The following is a 23,138-nucleotide window of genomic DNA, read 5'->3' on the forward strand; positions in this document are numbered from 1 at the left end:
AGTGGTCCAAGAGCGGATTACTGCTGGCTGTTTGAATGGTCCAGATCCTTACCATTGGTGGGCTTGGACTGGCTTCCTGCCAGGATTTAAGATAAGCGGACTCTCTTCAGATTTCTCTCAGCCATTTCTTCAGATCAGCATTGGAGCCAAGTATCCCGTTAAAACGAGCAGCTGACTGAACATCCGTGGACGGCTCCCGAAGAGGCCTGGCATCCCTTTCTCTGTTTGGCCTGTTGGTGCCCTGCTGGACTACCTGATCTGTGAAGACCCTCAGCGGTGCTTCAACCCTGGGACTGATGGGACAAACCAGACTATGCATTCCCCAGGATCCAGCCGTCCTGAACCATTGGAAGTGTTCCTGGACCACCCGGTGGACTGACCAAGTCCCCAGTGGGCTACCACGGTAGAATCCTCACAGTTTATCGCCAAAACTTTGCTGGTGGCCAGCTCTTGATTTAAGTCGCCTTCCTGTCTAATTAAAGCCTCCCAGCTTCAAGGGCTCCTGCTCTGGAAGGTCTTCAACCGCAACCAGGAGGCGGCCTACTGTGCCTGTGTGCAGTAGCCTTTGCTGGACCTCGCCTTCCCCCATCTGGTCAAGTGTCCTGAAGAGGTAAGCATCAGTGGCTTCTGCATTTCTTCTTCGCAAAGGGTTGCACCCTGCTCATGGAACAAACCGGAAGAATCCTTGCACCAACAGCTCCTGGGCACCTCTCACTGGAACAAACAGTGGAAAAACCTCCCTCCAGCGACCCCCAGTCGACCCACCTAGTCATCTGGGAAAATCAGAGTCAGGGGGATAAGTAATTGCAACGCATTCACCTTCCTCAGTTCTCCTCAGAATAAACCTTAGAATATAATTTGGTTATTCCATTTGATGATTTTGATCGTCTGATCTAAAAGCTTTTATCTAAAAGATAGAAGTATAATTTTACCTACCTGTAACTTTGTTGATCATCAGGAACCTCTCTCCACCACAAGAACTCTTCCAACATCAGCCCCTTTTCCTAAGGAGAAGCTTTGTGGCGTTTGGGCACAATGCCCTATACATTTTAGGGATTGGATTTATACAAGTAAGGTATACTTCTTGTGAACTGGTTTAATTTTCCTGTATCACTACTTAACTTCTTTTGGTTGTCCAAGTTATTGAATGCATTTCTAAGAACCTAAAGGTGACGGTATGTAAGTTTAATAATTGAGTGTTGAGTGATATCACCTGCTGGTTTCATTTCCTAGTGTGTGTTTTTGGGCCTAGAATAAATATAGTATTTTTGTACATAACTGTGCTTAACCGTCAAAATTGAATTATTGTGTGCTTAACTATGTGGACTCATTGTGGACCCCTGACCCCACTCACACTCTCCTGAGAATAGCCTTGACCACTCTCCACACTTGCCTTGATTGGGTTTGGCTAATCTCTCCGAGTTCCCCTGTTCACTATAACTAGCGTAGCCTCTTAAAAACCAGATCACTTCCTAGAAATTCATCTTAACAAACAGGTTCCAAAACTAAGCAAAAAAATTGGCGGTCCATAGAAACTATGGAGGGAAAGTTGCTAAACGAGAAATCTTTCCTAACACTGAGTAACTACCCAAGGTGACTCTCCTATTAGGTTATCTACCTGTAAAGGACTGCATACATATTCTTACAAAGCCTATAAGAGCATATTTGAATAATTAGATTGTGTAAAGAAACCCTTACTTGTACTGTTATGCACTACCCTGTACCTCCATTTCCTCTCCGTGCATCAAAGCATAGCCTTGACTGCTCATCCATGCTTACCCCTCTAGAGAAGTCTGCAATGTACAGAGAAGCACTATAACCAAGGTGTGGATTTATCGTCCTGAACCCTAAACTTACAGTCTAAGATAATTCTTTCAACATGGGCAATCAGTGCTAATGAGTATTGCGACTATATTCTACTGACATGGAGCAACACTGCTTTGAGTGCACCACCATATTGAGACTGGAATGGTTAAAAATAAAATGATGCATGCTGTGTTAGATGTGCACCATAGGCCTCCGGTAATCACTGTTTAAAACCTGCCCACAATTTCACTAGGTTTAATGCCCATTGATATTTTCACAGTGGAAAATGACAAATCATACCAATTAAGTAGTGTAATGAGGGTTTTGTCTGAAGCCCACTGTAGTGGTTTTCAGCAAGACAACACTAGTAATGTTCAGGACTATCCAATGAAATGTGCCCAAACTCTCACTTCAAAGAGGTGTAGCTAGTATGAAGTACAGATCTGACACGGACACACCAACAATACAAAGTAAATGATTGTTCAGACAGGAAAGAACTAACAAATAAAAATAGTACTGAAAAAGTGTCACCTCCGAGTCATTACGCAGCCCTAAGCAAGTAATAAATGACACATTCAAATTGTGTATGTAACTGAAAAGCAGATACAATGTAACCAAAAGTCCAAGGTAATAAATTCTTGAGCCAAAATGCTACTAGAGCAAGTTTTATGAATTGGTGCGGAAACAGAAATGCCGACACATGTTTCGACCCAAAACAACGGGTCCTTTTCAAGGCAAAGCGGTTGCATTGGCTTAATTCATGTGTGTGTGAGAACAGCATGATAAAATATAATCATTCCGTAAGGGTGAAAACATTTTTGGATACAACAAAATTAACCAAATGGAGGAAGAAAAGGGTGCCAGAATTTATTACCTCGGACTTTTGGTTTCATTGTATCTGCTTTTCAGTTACATACACAATTTGAATGTGTCATTTATTACTTGCTTAGGGCTGCGCAATGACTCAGAGGTGACACTTTTTCAGTGCTTATATCCTGCAGCAGTTATTGAGGTGACTGCTAGTCCCTCGCTCGTGCAGCAACCCACCCCTATCTGCTTACCTAGGTCTTATCTACTTTAGCTTGCTCTTTGAAATTTGGTTTTACCCAGCGCCTCAACCTTCCGGCACGCCTCAACCTTCCGGCACACCTCAACCTTGTTTTCCAAATAAAAATAGTAGTTTATTGGACAATGTGCATTATGTACGATCAACTATCAGGTAAGTAACACAAGAGTATAGATGCACTAAAACAGTAATGGTGTCCAAAGAGGGCCCTAACAACACTTTAAACCAAACAGCAGTGTACTTGTCAAACTCAAAATGATACACTTGCAGTTTAGTGTTGAAAAAAGCAATAGCTAGACTTGTATTAACACTTTAAGAATATAAAGCACCCACTTAGAATTCTAGTTATTAACTTATATTGGACAACACTATCCCTGAATACTAGTACTAGGTAAGTAAATCCTATTATTACTTGGGGGGTCTTTAGGAGTAATGCACATTTCTTCGCATTGGATTCAGGCAAGACATATTATATAGTCAGCTGGGGTTATTGTGGAAAAACAGGTGTATTGGCACTTGCATGTTATGCCACCTATCATAGAAGCCAAAGGGACCATAGGGAATTTCCAACTCACCTCTTATACATCATCCAGGTTCCACCACAAAAGGAGGGTGGCTGAATGAAAGGACTTTGCGACCTATGAGAAAATAATGTTTACCAGTGAGAGGCGACCAACAGGAGTAGGAAATCTTGTCCCGGGAGTACCCGGAAAAACAGTACCTCAGAGTAAATTAGAAGACTTTGGGAGACTACTCATGGTGGAGTTTACAGTGGAGAAGGACTAGGGCTCACAGGGGCCGAGGTGATTATTCAGGTCTGAATTGGGTCCAGCTAGTGTTGCTCCGGTCTCAGTTTGTAGATTCACAGCTGCAGAGAATGACTAGAGCTGGACTTCAGAATCCCATCAAAGAACGACCTCTGCTTTGAGTGCCATGACAGTGAAGAAGGCCAGGAGGTGGTTAGTTTCGAGATGACACAGCAAGAGTCTGCAGGTCACAATGGGGGACAAAGGGACTCCGCTCCAGGAGGATAGCTCTTTGTGGCCAAGAGAAGCAGCTGAGCGACAACCTTGCAGCCAGTGGGATAGCAATGCTGCAGTGTTTGGAGCCCCTTACTTAGGAGTGGCTTTAGTTGGTCAATAGTGTTTGAACTTCGCCTTACAAAAGGTGGCTTTGGCAATAGCAGTCCCAGCATTCCTCTTGGTCCTAGCAGAGCCAGTACACAGTTTCCAGTGGTTAATTCAAACATGGCTTCCAAAATTCCCCCAGATATACACAATGAACGTCTAGGGTGCTACATCAGCGCACCCATCAGAGGACATACAACTATCAAACTCAGTCATTATCTAATCCTGACTCACCAGTTCAGTGGCATCCATGACATCACTCAGGTTTTGGATTAGGGTATCTGGGATTCCTATGCGGTCCAAACCAGTTCCAAACACACAGATGCTCTTTGTGGGATGTGGACAGACCCCACAAAAAGGGCAAGATCATAAACGTCCATTAATACTGCCATACAGGAACAAGGCAGACAAAGTCAGTGGTTGATAAAGACTGGCCTAAACAAGGAGGTGGCTATTGTGGCCGCTGCACTGTTTAACAAGGCAACTTTGCAGTACAAATAAAAGGTGCACAGTACTCCCCAAATAAGATACATAATAAAATCCACCAAAGGAAAAAAGAAAGGGAGATTGAATCAACTATGCCCTAGCAGCCATAAGGACCAGTAGTGCTACACAAAGAGATACAGTTTAGGAAAAGGTCATCTTGCACTGACAGACAACTAGCCAGTGTTGACCAAAGACATACATTTGAGGTAAGTGAACTGGAAAATGCACTTCTATTGTCATGAAGAGTCAAATACACAGCAAATAGGCTGGGGGTCTCAAAGAAGTAGGCTATTAAAGTAACACAAAGCAAATCTTTTCCCAACTACTAGAATCACAAATGGGGCAAATAAAAGGCATTGGACCTGAACTCTAGGAGGATCAAATCAGCAAAACAAATCACAGCCCCGGTTTGGGCATCACATTGAAAACCAGACTGAGAAAGCAGATAACCCGTTATTTATGGCAAACAGGACATGAGCATGAAGAAAATACAGACATGGGGAAAGTGGGAGGAAGGGCGATTGTTCGGAAACATACATGAACCTAGGAAGCTGTGCAGGGATTCTCACCTGATGCTCCAAGGGGCTGTTCCCATCCTCATAGCCATAATAGACTTCGTAGGACAGGAGCGAAAGGAAAAGAGGTGAGCAAGCAATCTGGCGAGAGGCTGGTTCCAAGCAGTGAAATGCCTATGGGGCCAAAACAAAGAAAAACGTCAGCAGGTGCAAAAAGAAAATGTTGAAAATCTTCAGGGCCATGCCAAATATCCGTATGCAACGCTGGAGCATCGGCAGCTGAAGCACGGGCATCAGGAGTGTAAGCTTCATTTACAAAAAAAGACAGTAATGCAGCCTTCTGCCACACAAATAGGTGCAGCAGAGGCAGCAGTTGTGCAACATTCTTTCAATGTGCAACACAAGCTGTAGAAGCGTCAACACAGAACATGAACAAAACAGACCATAGTAGACATTTGCAACTCAAGGAAACTGCAGCACAACCCCATCCCACGCCCTCAGTCTAGGAAATGCCAAGGCTGCATCAAGGCAAACTTCACTCAAAATATTCTCACGCAAATTTATAAGAGTTATAGTGCAGGCAAAAGCACTGCAAACATCCCTCATGTAACAAGTACAGGCACGGAACAAGCAGTGGAGTTTTTCCTCATGCAGACACCAAGAACAGCACAGGAGTATCAAGAGAAGAATTTGTTAAAAACAGAACCGGTTCTGCAGAGATGACAGCAAGGCATGCCTCAAACACACTGCAGGCTTCACTCAAAAAGATAATAGCCACAACAAGAGCAGCATAATTCTACAAGTGTTTAAAGTCTGCAGTTTCATTCTGCACTCTTGCTCGACCAAATATCAGTCTTTTTTTGTTATGAGGGGTTCCCCTTATCCCTACCTCCACATGTATATGTAATTGGTTGATTTGACCAAAATTGCACGCCCAAACAGTAGACTTTCAAAGGAAAGTATTTTAAAAAATTGAACAATGAGCAGCAGTACAAGCTTGTTCCTGACAGACAGACAGACTCTCCCCTAAACTGGTCCAGTCAAGCGCTGGAACAGTTTTTTAGGCTTGCCCCTGGTTCATATAGATAGTAGCAACATGTCTGCATACTTGTAACACAGGCTAGCCGACTCCTTTTTCTTATCATTCGAGCAAGGTCAGACGCATACAGTCCATTTGCTGCCATGGGTACACCTAAGAACAAAGGGGGTTTAATGATATGAAGGATAGAACTGCACAGCCCAAACAAGGGGGACGGCGGTACCAGTTTCAAATGGTCCACCCTCTCTACTGTGAACCAGAGCAATCAACCTTCCCAGGCTCTGACCAAATTAAATGTTTAAAGGTAACCCCTCCTGTCCATATCGCGCAATACCTGAGGTGCTATGTAAGGATCCCTCTCTCTCCCATGTTAGGGAAAAGGCTCAGTGAAGGACTCCGACCTATAGTCCATGTGCAGGAGTGCCCATATCCAAAAAGAGGGAGCTGGGAGCCGCACTGAGGAGCAGCCACCCTTTGCTACTTGAATGGGGCAGTTGTGCCACACCAAGGAGAGCTTCTCCGTCATTGGACAATGCACCAAAGTCAGATCAAGTTACAAACGCTTTGCCTTGCCTCCATTCCTCCAGAGTAAGAAGCCTTTGATAGATAATGACATTTTGAGCTCGACTCTTCATGATCTCCAAGTATGTAACCATCACAGTGGCTGGAAATTAGATAAAAATGGATAGAGAGACCAATAAGGATAAAGCTATGGATTAGAAGGGGTTGGAGGTGTGTCTTATTTAATGTCTTATATAATTTGAGTGTACGATGGGAGGGTTGGGTAAAAAGGGTAGAATAACACAATGGTACTCTAAACCTGTGGGATTTCAATATTTTCCAACTACAGCTCACTGGCTGCCGTATTTATTATTTCCCAAATTTAAAGTACATTGCATTTTTATATAAAAGACAATAAAAGCCTACTGAACATTAACCTGCCCCTCTAGTCAGTATCAGCATCTCATAAGAAATTCTCAGCTTTGTCCCCTTCCCCCCGCAACAAGGCCCTCAGAACCTTCTGGAGAAAGACGACCTGTACTACACTAGGCACCATCTGAAAGAGGAACAAGAATTTACTCAAGATAGTCATTTTAAAACAATTCCATCGGTTATAAATACCAAATTGTTTTTTTTAATTTTTTTTATTTGGGGCCTCTCCACCCCCATTTTTTTGTATATATATATATAATAAAATGTTTTGGTACTTTGGCTTTCAGTAAAACTTAGCCCTCTGATTTATTATTCAGTTAAATGAATGGGTACAATTCTATCTAGACATCCACGACGGCTCCGAGTGCGAATCTCTAGGACTGGTCACAGTTTTTCCAAAGTCCACCTAAGTAAAACTGTATATGACTATCCTTGGGCAATACAGAAACTCCAACTCTTCGTACAGGCCTGTACCACCCACTATAATGACAACGTTGCAGAGCAGCGAGACTTATCTTAAGAGGGAGGGGGCTGTGGCAAGGTACAAAGAACTCATATCATACATATGGTCTTTTTTATTTTTTCATATATATGAGTGTATGGGATACATTACTCACCGTAATTCTATTTCTGGTGCTTGTATGTGCTTAGATTCACATGCTCTGCATAGTCTGACATTTAGTGGAAGTCTCAGAGTATTACAAGATTTGTTTTCAAAACTCAAAAACGGACGTTGACAGGGCGCGATTAGTAATATTATCCCTATTGTGACGTGTACTGTACTCATGGTCCTTCAAGCAACGATTTCCCTCAGATTGTCTGTTTTTGACATGAGGTTGCATGAAGTGTAGCTTACGTACAAATGTTATAAAGCAGAATCAGTGATAACCCAGAAAACATCTATGCGCCTTCTACTCCAGCAGGGGAGGAAGGGTGGGTGCATGTGAGCAGATACAAGCACCAGAAATACGATTACAGCGAGTAATGTATCCCTTCTGGAGCTTGTGGTGTTCTTAGATCACATGCTCTGCATAGATTAGCGAGCAGTATCTGGATAAGGAGGTGGGAAGTTAGAAGGTACAGCAGCAAAGAGATGTTTTAGGAGTGGTTGTCCAACCTGTGAATCTGCTTTAGAGTGTGTGTCAATGCAGTAATGCTGTGTGAACGTATGGATGGAGCTCCATCTAGCAGCACTGCACATAGCGTCCAGAAGGACATTTGCAATGAAACCTAAGGTAGCTCCTGTACCTCTGGTAGAGTGAACCCTTGGGGTGAAAGGTAGAACTTTCTTGGATAGGGAATAGCAGAGTTGTATGCATCCGACTATCCATTTGGAGATGGCGCTCTTTGATATGTGGTCGCCTTCTCTACCCGGCGCCATGGAAACAAAGAGTTGGTCTGTTTTCCTTAGGGGGGTTTGTTGTGGTCACAAAGTACAAGACAGCCCTCCGTACATCATGTGCTCCTTTCTGCTGAGTTTGATTTATTGTGAAGGTGGGAAATTCTATGGATTAGTTTACATGGAACTTTAAAATTAACTTTGCGAGAACCTAGGAGGTGTTCAGACGAGCTTGTCCTTGGGTATTATGAAAAAGGGGTCTTGATTCCGAGACAGCCGCCACCAGGATAGCACTGTGAGCGATGCTTACCCGAACACCCGGGCCAAATAGATGCATTTCAAAGGCAGTTGCACCCTCCTCAGGCGAAGCTACGAGCAGAGGGACTGTTGGGGCAGGTGGGGGCTCACTTAGCTCTCCCCGATTGCAAACGGGGAGAGTGATTGAAGTGGCTTCTGCTTGTTCAGGATGGCAACGCCCAGATGGTGCTGCCGCAGTGAGAGCAACAAGCGGAGAAACTAAGGGCAAGCACCCTCGGTGCAGGTGACATAACAGAGGCTGCATCGAGGAGAGGATGACGATCCTTCGGTGCAGAGAGCAGGGAAAGGAGTAGGGCGGAGACAATACCACCGGTGGGCTGACTGTGCAGCTGAAATAGGAGACGGGGCTTTGTCGATGTGGTGGCTGACTAACAACCTCACAGGAGTCGGGGGAGGAGAGATTTGGCACATCTGTGGGCACTGGAGACAGAGGGGCATCGGCATGGAATTGTTTGGGAGGCGGGTGCCCAAGAGGAGTTTCCACAGTGACGGAGCCGAGAACAGGAGGCACATCCTCACTTAGAATTTGTGAATTGAGGCGCCCATCGGTTTTCGAGAATGGGGAACTGATATGCACTGGGGTCACCTGGTGGCTACTCATCTAATCCAAGGGCAATAAGTACTAATTTAGGCCCTGCACCTTAAGCTCCCCGGTCACCGCATGGGCCTTGACGCTCGACGGTGTCGCTGAGTGTTTCCGCCATGGGGTATGTTCTTAGTGTATTTGTGTGTGTCCTGGCCGCTGGGGTCTTCTCCATCACAGGACCGCCGGCATGCTTCTCGGAGTCAAGGGCCTGCACTTGGGGTTCTGACAGATCCCGATCGCCCTCAGTGTAACTCATGACCCCGTAGCTGCCCTCGCTGGAGTCTTCAGTTACGTCTATGGAGGCCTCGGCCTGCATGGCGTGAGCGGCCCATTGTTTAGTCAGCCGATCCTTTAGGGTTTTTGGCTGAAAAAGTTGACAGGATTTAGAGTGCTTTTTGGTGCGATCCCTCGGTAGACAGTGATTGCACATGCGGTGCATGTCTTTCCACAGGAATTTACGGTGGCAGGAGGGGCAAAATGTAAATGGGGTTTTGTCCATTATGTTTTAAAAAGGGCAGTTGGGTAAAAATAGAAAAAAGGGGATGATGGGATAAACATTCTCAAAAAGAAGTCAGTATAGAGAACCTCCCCCTCTCTCCCTACTGTAATAGGCCTAAGCCCGAAGAGGCCTGCATGGTCGTGTCTGGTCATCAATCAATCAGTCGTCGACAAGATGAGTGTCCGTCAGGAGCCGTCGTGTGGCGTAGCGAACAACAACGGAAAGGAGGAAAGTCTACAGTTAAAACTGTAGTAAATTAAAGGCATCAGCCTGGAAGAGAACTCTGCAGTTGCGATCGACTACGATGGTGGAAGAAAACAAATCTGAGGGACCTCAAAGCGTGAAGGGTCATGGGTACAGTACACATCACACTGGGAATAGTATTACTAATCACGCCCTGTCGACGTCCGTTTGAATTGGAAAACACATTTTGTAATGCGACTTCCACTAGTTGTCAGACTATGCAGAGCATGTGATCTAAGCAGATCCATAAGCTCCAAAAATAGTTATATATAAACACAGGCAAAGAGACTTCTTTAGAAAAGTAAGTATTATTATAAGTAATAAACACAATATAAAAAACCAACACAATACTTCTGGCAAATAAACCATAATGTAAAAGGAATAATACAGTTATCTTCCAACATTACTTTTAGAATAGATGAACACAAAATAAAAAGGTAAGAAAGAACTTGGCAATTACTTCTAAGAATGGCAGTATGCACTTTAAAATGGTAAGTAATAACTTTGTAACCCTTAGCACTTATTCTGTTCCAGGAATAGACAGTTACAACACCAACATTTAGCAAGCAAGTATCACACTGTTAGGGAGAATTCTCAGAAATGTGCTAATTCCTATCTAACTTAGAGACGCCCAGCAACTTTGCTGGATTTTGAGGACTTGAATTTTTAACCTGGAGAGAGTGAGACCCTTTTTCCCCACTCTCTTGTGTATTTTAATGTAATTTTGAACTCTGTGTTTCTTTTGGTTGTGGAGTCTGCCAAACTCCATAAACGGCATCTTTTTACGTGTTGTCACACAGCACCTTCAGTGCAGTGGCACAGGGAAGTCCTTTAGATTTCTCAAGGTTTAAAATACCTTCTCTTGGATCAACTACTGTTTCCAAGAGCAGTGGAGTGAAATTGACTTCACTTATGTTGTAACGTTCTAGACCCAGCACACACTATCTTACAATAGGGTGCTGGAGGGGTTACTTAGTATCCCCCGTCTAGCTTCTCATTTAAACATTTTTGTTTTACCCTTTCCTCAGAGAATGGGTGGTGGCAGTGGTTTACTTTACACTACCGTGGTGTGCATTTAGCGCGAGCTGTGTTCGCAGCTGCAGTAAAGCACCCAACGGTGCCATTTTTGTCAAAATGGCCCTGGTCTTTTTTTCGCCATTTCTTTGTGTAGAGGTCCTTCTTGAAATGTACTCTGCACGCCAAACCAGGATTGGTCCCTTTGTTCGTTTTGTCTTTGGCAGGGTTCACGAGTGAAGCCCGTCTTTGGCGGGGTTCACGTGTGAAGCCAGCCTCTTGCTCCAGGGTGTCAGGCGGGGGCAGGAAGCAAGGGAGGTGCCTGAAACTCGCTGTGCTTAGTCTCCTAGGAGACAGGAACGCACTCGTAGGTGATTGGCCAGCTAGCTGTCCGGCAAGGACAGCCAACCTGCTGGGTGACTGACAGCTCGGCTGGAATGAATGGGAGAAACCTGCATAAAAGGCAAGGCTTTTTGGCTTAGAAGGCAAGAGTCGACCACCGGACGAAAGATTCAGACGAACAACTTGAAGAGGATGCCTGCTGCAACTCCTGGACCATTGGTTTGCCTGGTGAAGCCCGGCTGCTGTGCTGAAACTCCAAATTCGTTTTGACTAGAGAAGCCCTGCAAGGACAACTTCTCCCCTTGAGTTGGTGGGACCAATCAACTCCAAAGTAAGCCACCGGGACATCCTCTCAGAGCTGGTTGAATTTCCACTGCAGTTGCTGCTGGAACCGAATAGCCAGGAAGAGGAACACCAGATTGTGTGTGTTGCTTTTCGGCAGGCCAAGAGCTCCAGGAAGATCCTCTGAACTCCCAGGAAGCAGGACTGACAGAGCCTGAGCCACCTCAACAGAGTGCTGAACCCCAGATCCAAGGAAAGCCCATCTCGACAGCCGGGAACCGTGGTGTTACAATTTGCGGTAGACACGACGATCTGAAAAACTGAAGCGTCACTTGTTTGAAGATTGAAGATTGCCGGTTGCGGTCGGTGACCGTCCCATTGCAGGAGTCCCCAGAAGTCCTCCCTCTTGTCCCCACGACTGAGACCCAGGAACACCAGGATCTGCAGAGCTACACAGGAACAGAAGCCACCTGCTGCACTTTTCTTCAACCGAAAGGTACTGTACAGTCGAAGAGAACTTACCTCTTGTTGTGTAACCTCACCTGTCCTCAGAGACTTGTCTTGGTTGCATCTGTGGAGTTGCTAACAGCTTCTTTACCTCACAAGCCTAATCAGCTTGTGGCCCTACTTCTACAAAGACTATTAAAACATTGTGCAATATTTTCTACTTACTTGCAAAAAGTGCTTCAGTTCACCTTGACTTTTGCTAACTTAACATTGGCTGGCCTGGCTCCCTGAATGACTCTCCTCTGCTCTGCTCTGCTCTGCTTAGGCGTTTTTATCTTCCTTCCAGGAAGTGGCTAACTGACTTTGCATTGGGGGGTTATTTTGAGTGGAATTTTGCTTCTGGAGGTCCAACGGGAGTCCACCAAGTTTCACGGAGATTCATTCTTAGGAAAACATTGGACAGCACTCAGCCTCGAGGTCCCAGGGTATTGACGGTTTGCAGCCCAGGAAGGTCCCAGCTTGTCGTGTGATGGCTCGAAATGCAGGACATCTTAAGAATGATTGGTCCCATCAGTCAATGGGTTAGAAACGTCGTCTTCGGGACTCCTCTGCCGCTTGGAAGAAAGGGTCAGCACAGGCAGCGGTTACTCAGCAAGCATCTCTGGTCGCTGTAAGTTGTTACAGACATCTTCTCTTCTTCCGCATCAGATTCAAGTCCAGTGGTCGACTTGTCTTAAGCTCCTTTTAGGACAGCCAGCCTTACAGTTGGAACTGGTTCCAGGCATGGATGCCAGAAGACGAAGGACTGAAGTTTCAGACTCCTCCCTCCTTTCAGGTCTTCTCAGACACTCTGGAGCAGCGGCAGGCTTCACCAAGGATTCCATCCGAAGACACAAGTCCTTAACCAAGACCTCCCCCACCCAGCACGAGAGAGGAAGGACCAACAAACGACAAGAACACAAGAAATGTTGAAAACAAGAATACAGCCACCATTTTGTGTCAATGGCGACCCTTCTGTATATTACCACATGACCTTCCGCAAAGCTCTAAAAACCTGGATCTTTCCATAAACCGACTAAGACCATCTAAGGTGACTGAGACCTACAACCTGATGACAAATATTCAATGAGATCAGGAGCAATGACGCCACCGAAAGCGCCTATTAAGTCACTAATAAGTTTACTCCGAACGCAGCAATCACAAATGCGCACTTGAAATCCAGAATACCGAGCTCGTTAGATCAGAATTCGACTCAGACACTCACCTCTCCTATCATTAGGTTCACTCGCTACTCTACACCAACACACAATTAGAGCACAGCTACACCCCTCTATCAATTCAGCCTAGTTGCTCACATACGAACAATACTTCATGAACACCTAAACATTCTGATAAAATGCAGCTATAACCATGAAATTCGGGCCTAGATGCACACATAAGTGTTCTACACAGGCCAAATGCAGCCAAAACCCAGTCCTGGTGAGCTTCTTACAGACTACACACATTCAACTGATATCAAATACCACCACACCTAATGCTAGACTGAAGCTACCATCAGGCATTCGCACATAGCACCCAAGCACCCTATACAGCCTGCTCTCTCGACTGACCGGGACTGCAGTCCCCGAGGGCGTTCAACCTACCAGCGCTTTGAGGTCATACCAATGATATATAGAGCGCTATATAAAATGCCAAATAACAAAATAACATAACAGAAAAGCAAATGTGTTACAAGATCTCCAGGTGGGTCTCGGAGGAACATCCCCATGGTATTGAGCCATTCATGATCCTCAAATTCCATGTTTCGAATAATCTAATCCATGATTTTCCCATTGACCACAACTCAAGAATTGGATCTATACATTTCACCCTTAAGTTTGCTATCATTATATAGGGTCGAAAGGCAGTCCGCGTTTAAATCACCTGCCACCATAACATGGGTACCATTTTATTAGCAAATAAAGACTTCACATATATCCCCTGATTTATTCAGACAGCTACTCACATCAGTAAGATACAGGTTATCATAAATGCTAACTAGCAACAAAGACTTTAGGGATAGGAATTCCTTCAATACCACCCAAATAGCCAACAGACCACAGGTGGTGTCTGAGAAAACCTCTGATTCCACTAACACAGAATTTTGTACCATTGTTATTAGGCCCCCCTGGGGGTCTTCCATTCTCTATGTTGCCATTTCTTTGAATACCATATAACCATCAACAATAAAAGATGTACATAACCATACCTCCTGTAAAAATAATGTCATGTATGTCAAAGATTTTCTGACTATCAACATTTCCCCAAAAACTGTTGAAGCCACACGAATTTCCAATACATTTCTTTTTTTTGTCAGTATCTTTTTATTGAAACATCGATCAAACATAGAATTCATCGCATAACACAGCAAAAATACAACATTAATCATTTCTCTTAATCAACACTTCGAAGTTTTATTTTAACACAGTTATAATTCATCTGTTGTTCATAACTTCAACACGCTCAGGAAGAAAACTTAACTTCACAGCATATAAAACTACAGAGAGAAGAGAGAGGAGGAGAAAAGAAAAAAAAAAGAAAAAAATAACCCACCGCATCCACATTATTAGCGATATTGCCCTCTATATTGTTCCACATAATTTCAGGCTTCTGTACGTGGAGTGCTCTGTTCGTGCACAAAGCTTGTCATGGTTGAAGGAGGTACTTGACCAGTTTAGGCTGGAAAAACATGTGTTCCCTTTCAGCTACGTATTCCAGGAATGGCCCCCAGATGCAAGAGAATTTGGATGTCTTGCCCTCCATCGTGGCCGTTAGCTTTTCCATTCCGAGGAACTCCCAAACCTTCACCAATAGGCTATATGAGGGCCCTCTACCTCTTTCCAAAAGCGGGCCCATGTGAGGCGAGCTGCCATAAGTAGTTGGGTAATCAGGTCACCTCTGGGGCCTGACCGCGGATACGATCCATCATCTGGTGCATCACCCAGCAGCATTACCAGCGGGTCCATGGGCAGCAAGGTCCCGCATATATCTTTGATCTAATTTCCAGCCAATAGGTTTGAATGGTGGGGCAATGCCACCACAGGTGACCCAGATCTCCCCTCACCCCACATCTATGCCAGCATGAATCAGGGTAATCTGGATTCATCGCATGTATTTTCTGCGGGGAGAAATACCATCGGAAACAGATCTTAAGCGCACACTCCCTTACTGTTGTGCACCTTGAGGATCTAGGAGCTCTATCTCAAATCTTCTGCCAGGATTCTTGGGGCACTTCAATCCCTAGCTCCCTCTCCCATGTTAGCATATAGGGGAGTTTCTCATCTTCTGGGACATTTTCCAGGAGGCGATAACAGGTAGCTATCCTGCGGGTATGTTGCCCTACTGAGGCCATTAGCTCTAACCCTGTCAGGGGCCTAGTGGCTGCCCTCTTTGTATTTGGAGTAGTTATCCAATGACGAAGCTGTATGTATCTATATCTCTCGGTTTCAGGGAGATTAAATTTCTCTTTGCATTGGATGAAGATCAGGGGCAAGTTGTCTGCACAGAGTTCTTGTAGTCTCAAGGTGTCCTCCATTGACCAGAGCTGGTACGAATTGAGTTGAAGCCCAGGGAGGAAGGCTGGGTTCTGCATAATGAGGGAAAGTGGGCCCATACGGGATCCCTCTCTGCGCGCAGCATTTATCCCAACACCGGAGTGTAGTTACTGCGGCGGGAAGGAGAGGTCTGAGAAATGCACGCCTCCCGTGATAGGAAGGATAGGTGACAGAGAGAGGCCCAAGAAGAGTGCTGTTCAACGTCCTGCCATTTGGGGGGCTCTATTGGATTAGTCCAGCTCAGGATAGCAGCAATCTGGGTTGCTCGATAGTATCTTGGGATAGAGGGGAGCCCTAGGCCTCCTAGCTGCAGACCCCGAGTGAGGAGCTTACGCTGAATTCTTGGTGTTTTACGCTGCCATACAAAGCGGCCTATTTCTTTCTGTAGGTCAAGTAGGTCTCGCTCTGGGATCAAAATAGGGAGGGCCTGAAACGTGCATAAAAGCCTAGGGAGCAAGGTAATTTTAATTGCGCTGATGCGTCCGAGCCAGGATATTTCTTGTGGATCCCACCTCTGTAGGGATTCCTTTGAGTCTTTTAATAAGGTAGGGATGTTGGCCCTCAATAAGCCCTTAAAGGTAGGTGTTAGATGTACTCCGAGGTACATGATATTTGTACTCTTCCAGCTAAGGGAGTAAGCATTCTGCAAGGTGTTCAGAGTGTCCGGGGCTTCTGACAGGTTCAAGCCTGTCGATTTAGCCATGTTTATCGTAAATCCCGAGACAATCGCAAACTGGGCAAGCAGGCCTATAAGTGTAGGGATCGAGGTTCAGGCCTCTCTCAGGAAGCAGAGCACATCATCTGCGTATAGTGCAACTTTGTGGCACTGTCCTCCCACTTCAAACCCCTGAATCTTCGGGTGGAGACGAATTCGCTGAGCTATGGGTTCCATTGCTAATGCAAAACTAATGGGGATAAGGGACATCCTTGTCTAGTTCCCTTACCCAAGGGTATCTGGGGTGTCCATTGTGAGTTAACTCGTATTCAGGTTGAGGGAATATGGAAATTCGACAGGATTAATCTAGAGAATTTCGGGCCAAAACCAAAGTCCTTTAACACCAAGTGCATATTATCCCAGGACATGCTATCAAATGCCCTGTGGGCATCTAAGGATAGCAGTGAGAGAGGACCTGGGGTTGTGGGGGCGAGAGCTATCAGGTCTATTCCTCTGCGGATGTTATCATGTGCAGAACGGCCTTGGATAAACCCAGTCTGATCTCTATATATTATTGTTGGTAAAACCTCCCCCAATCACCGGGCTATAACCCTGCTAAACAATTTTGCATCAGTATTAAGCAAAGCTATAGGGCGATAGGATGTGCACTCTGTTGGGTCCTTCCCAGGCTTCAGGATTAAAGTCGTAGATGATTCTGCCATTGACTGTGTGACAGTGCCTGTTTCCCATAGGAAGCTAAACTGCTTTGTGAGGTGGGGTGTGAGCTCAGCGCAAACAATCTTATAAAATGTATTTGTAAACCCATCTGGACTAGGGACCGTACCAAGGGGAAGGGATTTGATTGCTATTTCAACTTCTTCTGTGGATATCGGGTCTTCTAAAGGTTCCCCCAGGGCCTGTGAAACTTGTGGGAGGTCTGCTTTTGTTATAAAGTCTTTGGAGATTTGTGGATCCCCCGCGTGTGGGGCTGCCTGTTCCCTGAAGACTTTTTCAATAATTTGGAGCTTACCATCCTCCGAGCAGATGCAGTTTGTTTGTTTGTTTGTTTGTTTATTAATTTGTATAGCGCACCTGACCCAAGGGTATATGGGCGCTTGAGCTTCGAGTTACAGGCAAAGTAGGTCACAATTGTACAGTGATGAAGCAAAGGTATACTTGACAGGACAGCAATTAGTGCATAGACAATAATATGCTGACATAGTGCAAAATACATTCTTGCAGTAGGTATGCATTCAATCATGGTGGGTTAATTGTTGAGTAACCAGGTGATGACCTTAGTTCTGAAAGGCTGGAAGGTAGGTGTGGATTTGATATCCAGTGGAATGGAATTCCAGAGTTGTGAAGCCAGAACTGGGAAGCTGGAACCACCAGCTCTTTTGAGGGAGTATTTGGGCACAGTCAGTTGTAGTGTATTAGAGGATCTAGTGGTTCTAGTGTTCTGTCTTAATGTAAATTTATTGGTGAGATAGGGCGGGGCAAGGCAGTTGAGTGCTTTATAGGTGAGGCAGATGGTTTTTAGATCTATTTTTTGTTGGATGGAGAGCCATTTGCATGCAATTCTGGTAGCCGAAATATGTTCTCTTCTGGGAATATTCAGGGCGGCACGGAGTGCATTATTTTGTAGAACTTGCAGTTTATTAATTACCGTTTTGTTGGCACCTACATAGAGACTATTGCAGTAATCTAGTTTAGATTGTATAAGTGCTCTGGCTAAGGTGAGGCAGTTGTTAGGGGAGATCAGTGGTCTACAGGCCCTAATTAGTTTGCCCGTGTAGGCCGTGGCTGAGGCAGTCATATTAATTTGTTTGGCTAGATTGGTATTCGTGTCGAGGTAGAAACCAAGGGTTTTTACACTCTTGGCGATAGGGATGGTGTTACTGTCAATGGTAAAGCTAGTGTAGCTGGGACTAAGTTTCCGAATGGCGTTGGATGAGCCGACAAGGAGCAGTTCAGTCTTGTCATCATTCAGGCAGAGGCCATGTGTGGCCATCAATGCCTGAATGATGGAAAAGACTTCATTGATCCAATTGGCGTCCGAATTATAGTTGCCGGATAAGGTGAGGAGTATCTGGGTGTCATCTGCGTAGTTGGTGTAGGTGACACCCAAATGGTCCAGCTTGTCGAATAGGGGCTTTGTAAAAATATTATACAAAGTCGGTGAGACACAAGATCCTTGTGGGACACCACAAGTGATAGGGATAGGGTCGGCCGCTGCTAGGGGTGAGAAAACCCGCATGGTCCTTTTGTCCAGGAAGGATTGGATCCATGAAATTGCGGAATGGGAGAAGTGTACTGCCGATGACAGATGGTTGCACAGGATTTTGTGATCAACCAAGTCAAAGGCAGCGGATAGGTCAAGAAGAAGAAGGATGCTAGCTTTACCTTTATCTTTGATGTCGTCTATTTGGCACTTGAGATCAACAAGGGCCGTTTCTGTCCAGTGTTGTGGACGAAAGCCGGATTGGCGAATTCCTAGTAAATGGTTTGTCTCGAGGTAATCCTGGATTTGTAGATAGGCAACTCTATCAAGAATTTTTAGTAAGAATGGGACAGTGGTGATGGGTCTATAATTCGTGGGTATATCTGGGTCGAGGGTAGTTTTTTTTAGTAGTGGTAGGACCCAGGATTGTTTCAGATTGCTAGGGACCGAGTTATCAGAGAATGACAAGTTTATTAATTTTGTAATGAAAGGGGAGTGATCACTGGCAGCATCTTTTATAATCTGTGCGGGACAGCTGTCCCCCTTGCAGTTCGAGGGTTTCAATGACGCTATCATTTTTTGTACTTCGGGTATGGATACCTTTTTGAAGGTAAACCCTGGGCTGGTGGCTGTAGGAGGGGAAGGGGTGGGACTGGAAGTCGGATCCTGAGTGAGTTGATGTTGTTTATTGTCAATTTTAGACTGGAGCCCTGAAATTTTGTTAACAAGGGCATTCTGGATCCCTGTGCACCAAGGTTTATCTTTAATGCAAGTATCCGTGGGAGGAATGGGGTTTTCTAATTCCTTTAGAATGTTAAAGAGCTCCTTTGAACTGGAACTTGCCTGCGAGATCCTGGAGTTGAGCGATTCTTTCTTTGCGCGTATAATCTCATTTTTATAGAGAGTGGATATATTAGTGAGATTAGTTCTGTTAATTGCTGAGGGCACTGATTTCCATAGTGCTTCCAGTTTACTTTTTTGTTGCCGGAGGAGTTTAAGTTCTGGGGTGTACCATGTATTCAAGTGCGCTTTTGGTTTCCCTTTGCGCATTTTTAGTGGGGCAATAGTGTCAACTGCTTTGGCCATGGAATCATTGTAGACGTTGACCAGTTGGTTCAGGTCAGTTGTGGCTGGTAGTGCGTTCAGAATAGGGGTCACCAAGGGTATTAAGGCTTCCGCTGTGATGTTACTCTTTTTCCTAGTTAGGCAGGCTGGAGCAGAAACAGGCTTGTTATGCAATAGGTTACTAGTGTTAATGTCAAATGGGAGGAAATGATGATCAGTCCATACGAGCTGTATGGGATCCTTCATGGTAATGTTGCAGTTAAGGGCGGTTACCCAATCGAGGATTCTACCCTTCGAGTGGGTAGGTTTGGAGCAGAATTGTTGGAGGCCATGCTCCTCTAATGCTGTGGCCAGGGCCGTGGCTGGGGTGTCGAGGGGGTCATTAAACCCAAGATTGAAGTCTCCAAGTATAATCATTTGTGCTGAAAGTTTGGAACTTTCGGCAACTAGTGAGGTGATGTCTTCCTCAAATGAGCCTGGTGGGCCCGGGGGTCTGTAAATTAAATGCATCGTAATAGTGCTCTTAGGGGACGTTTGTAATTTGAATGTGAGATGTTCACATGATTTAAGTGGAGGTGACGAGGCTAGTCTAATATTAAGCGAGGACTTGAAAATGATAGCTACACCTCCTCCTCGTGTGTTGGGTCTATCTGCTCTGAGGATGGTATAGTTGTCTGGTATAGCTAAGGTGAGAGATGGTCCTGCAGCATCATGCAACCAGGTTTCGGTAACAGCAAGGAAGTCCAGGTTGTTAGTTAGAATAATGTCGGCTACTTCTATGGAATGGGCGACTAGTGATCTAACATTTAGAAGAGCTCCTTTAGGAATAGAGAGGGTGGAATTGCTAGGTATTGCAGTGTGATTGATGGTCTTATTGGGTCGCTTAGCTAGGGGTGTGCTAGTCTTGTGGTGGGTTCTGGCACCAAGTCTCTTGTTCCGATCAATAGGGGTGAGGGTGGTGGTTCGAGAGACAGTAAGGTCAGCAGTTGTGGAGGTACTGGAGCCAAAGGTGGGGCTAGATGTACTAATATTGGTAGGGTTCCGCTTGGAGGTATCTAAGTGCTTAGTAGCCGGGACATCAGAAAAGTATGCGTGGTAATGGGTCGGAGAGGCGGATTGTGAGACTGGGAGGAAGGCAAGAGTGGTAGGCAAGAATGGTGTGGGGCATATGATAGGGTAATGTCTTGGGCAGGCCAGTCTGGCTAGACCATTTTTGTGGGATATGTAGCTATTGCCATTGCAAAGTATGTTACTTTGCATGACACAAAAGGGGAACATGATTGCGATGAGGCAGGATAGCATGCTATGGCTAAGGAGGCTAAGGAGGCGTGCAGGAGATTGGCGAGTATGTGGCATTGGTGACATAAGGTAGGCACACAGCAAATCAGATACGGTCTGGAGACGACCATAAGGCACAGCACAGTTTAAATGTGGTCTGGAGGCGACCATAAGGCACAACACAGTTCAAATGTGGTCAGGAGGCGACCATAAGGCACAACACAGTTTAAATGTGGTCTGGCGGCGACCATAAGGCACAACACAGTTCAAATGTGGTCTGGAGGCGACCATAAGGCACAACACAGTTCAAATGTGGTCGGGAAGCGATCATGGGGCACAACACAACTCATATGCCTCTGTCATCTCGTAGGGTGTCTATCCTGTTTTGTTTTGTCTGTTTTTTTAGTTTAGCTACTAGTAATTTATTGGCCTTGTTCCCCCTCGTGTAAAAATATTGCTTGGTGAGCATCATGTGATAGGCTGCCTTCCCCCATGTGGTGTGCCTGAAGCGCCTTCTTGGCCATCCGCAGGTCTCTTAATGAGCGCCGCAAGCCTTTTTCCTTGTGTATCTCTTCTAGTATACGGGCTTAATTTTCTAGTTGTTCCTGTAGCAATCTCCTGGCCCTCCCCCTCTGTGCCGCTTGCTCAATCAGGTGCCGCCTAATTACTGCCTTACTTGCATCCCAGATCGTGCCCCAGTTCATATCGCCTGTATCATTCTCCCTGTAATACAGGTCATGCCGGATCTAGATAGTAATGCAGAGATATTCATGCGCCACATCTAGAAAGAACGAGGACATTTAGCACATATCACTTCTAGATAGCGAGGCCAATAACCAACCCACTAACAATTTCACCCCTCTGCATACACCTCTCAAACTCTAACCAAACACAACCAGAACCCTAAAGCACAACAAACCACACAAACTTCACTACACTGCAGCAACAAAACAAACGACACATAGCTTTGCACAACAAACCACAACACGCTACCGACCGGAAAGCTCCCCCAAGCTCAGCGAACAGTGTTAACCGAACTGAAGCTGCCAACAGTACATCATTGCTCTCTTCCACTTATCCTGCTCTTTCCCACTAACTCACCCCCAACCCCTTTCCTTTTCAAATCTGCCAGAGCAGCAGGGGACAACTCTGATGGTGATAGTGCGCTGTACAAATATCCGAACATTAACATAACCCTCATGCCCTAGGTGCCACATGAATGAAACAAACTATATTCACATGCTTTAGAGCTGTCCGAGGTTGAAAAAATATTGGGCTGGGGTTTGCAATACTACGTCAACTATATTGAACTGTACACTGGACCCCACTCCAGCCAACTGTTTGTTTCACCAGCTTGAACATATATGGGGAGGCCTTCGTAAACTGGCGAGTCTATGTATGTTGCTAGCAGTCCGTTGTATTTTATTGCAATGGCTCTGCCCAACTGGCCCTACTGTCTCTCAGTGGCTAAGAGCAGTCACATGGGCATCAGATATGGAGGAACGTTGGTCCACATTACAGCCAATGAGTTGCAAACCCAAAGACAAATGGCCACCGTACTGCAGTTACCTGGTGTCTATCCAGTCGGATGCACACCCAAGGAAATACATCTCTTGCATTAAACGTCCAATGCCGATAATATGCTTTGCCTCCCACATACAGAATGTAATATCAACTATGATGTCCTATGTTGGAAAGCACTGTCTTCTATTGAGAACGCTATCTGTTTTGCTCTTGTTGTAATGTCAAACACTCTTTTTAAATTAAGTTTTAAAAATGTTTTTTAAACACATAAAAAAATAAAATATAAGTATTCACATCTCCAAAGAGTATTCACCAACTTTCTTGATTTTGAAAAGTAATTCCAAAGTTTTCTTGACTGTTACAAACAATTGCATTTTTAAAGAATGCTTTACTAAATACTGATGTCAAATAAATAAATATTTATAACTGAGTGTAAGTGTTACTTGGCTACTTGTATTTACGTATTTCAATTGTTCAGCTCTACAGCTCACATTTACCCCTCTTGAGATAGGCCTGGCTACTCAGTCACACTACCAACTTGTGTATCACAGACCTATACCAAAAGGTGGGTTACCTAATACCAAGCACATATGTCTTGTGTATTCTCACACAGTGTGACTGCACCAATTCTTAACTAACGCAGGGCTCCTCAAAGGAGTGGTAACTTCTAACTTTCTCCCCTCTGCAACAGTTTCCTACTCTAATAATATCCCCCTCAGAGATTTCAACATCCTGAGTTCCAACCAGCAACACACCTACA

At 45.0% G+C, this 23,138-nt stretch overlaps 1 protein-coding gene across 4 annotated transcripts in view; it reads right to left on the reverse strand.

The window, feature by feature from the left end:
* Positions 1-23,138, reverse strand: part of NOP9 (NOP9 nucleolar protein) — a 466,866-nt gene that overhangs the window by 170,566 nt on the left and 273,162 nt on the right. For 3 of the 4 annotated variants that reach the window (XM_069649902.1, XM_069649887.1, XM_069649892.1), the window contains one exon: positions 5,055-5,174. The exons of the other annotated variant lie outside the window; for it this stretch is intronic. In XM_069649902.1, coding sequence (XP_069506003.1) covers positions 5,055-5,174 — 120 coding nt within the window. The remainder of the gene's footprint in view (positions 1-5,054; positions 5,175-23,138) is intronic. 4 annotated transcript variants of the gene reach the window in all.

The sequence above is a fragment of the Ambystoma mexicanum genome, chromosome 1p (genome assembly GCF_040938575.1).
Source record: "Ambystoma mexicanum isolate Mex_15411 chromosome 1p, UKY_AmexF1_1, whole genome shotgun sequence".
In the NCBI taxonomy this organism is placed as follows: domain Eukaryota; kingdom Metazoa; phylum Chordata; class Amphibia; order Caudata; family Ambystomatidae; genus Ambystoma; species Ambystoma mexicanum.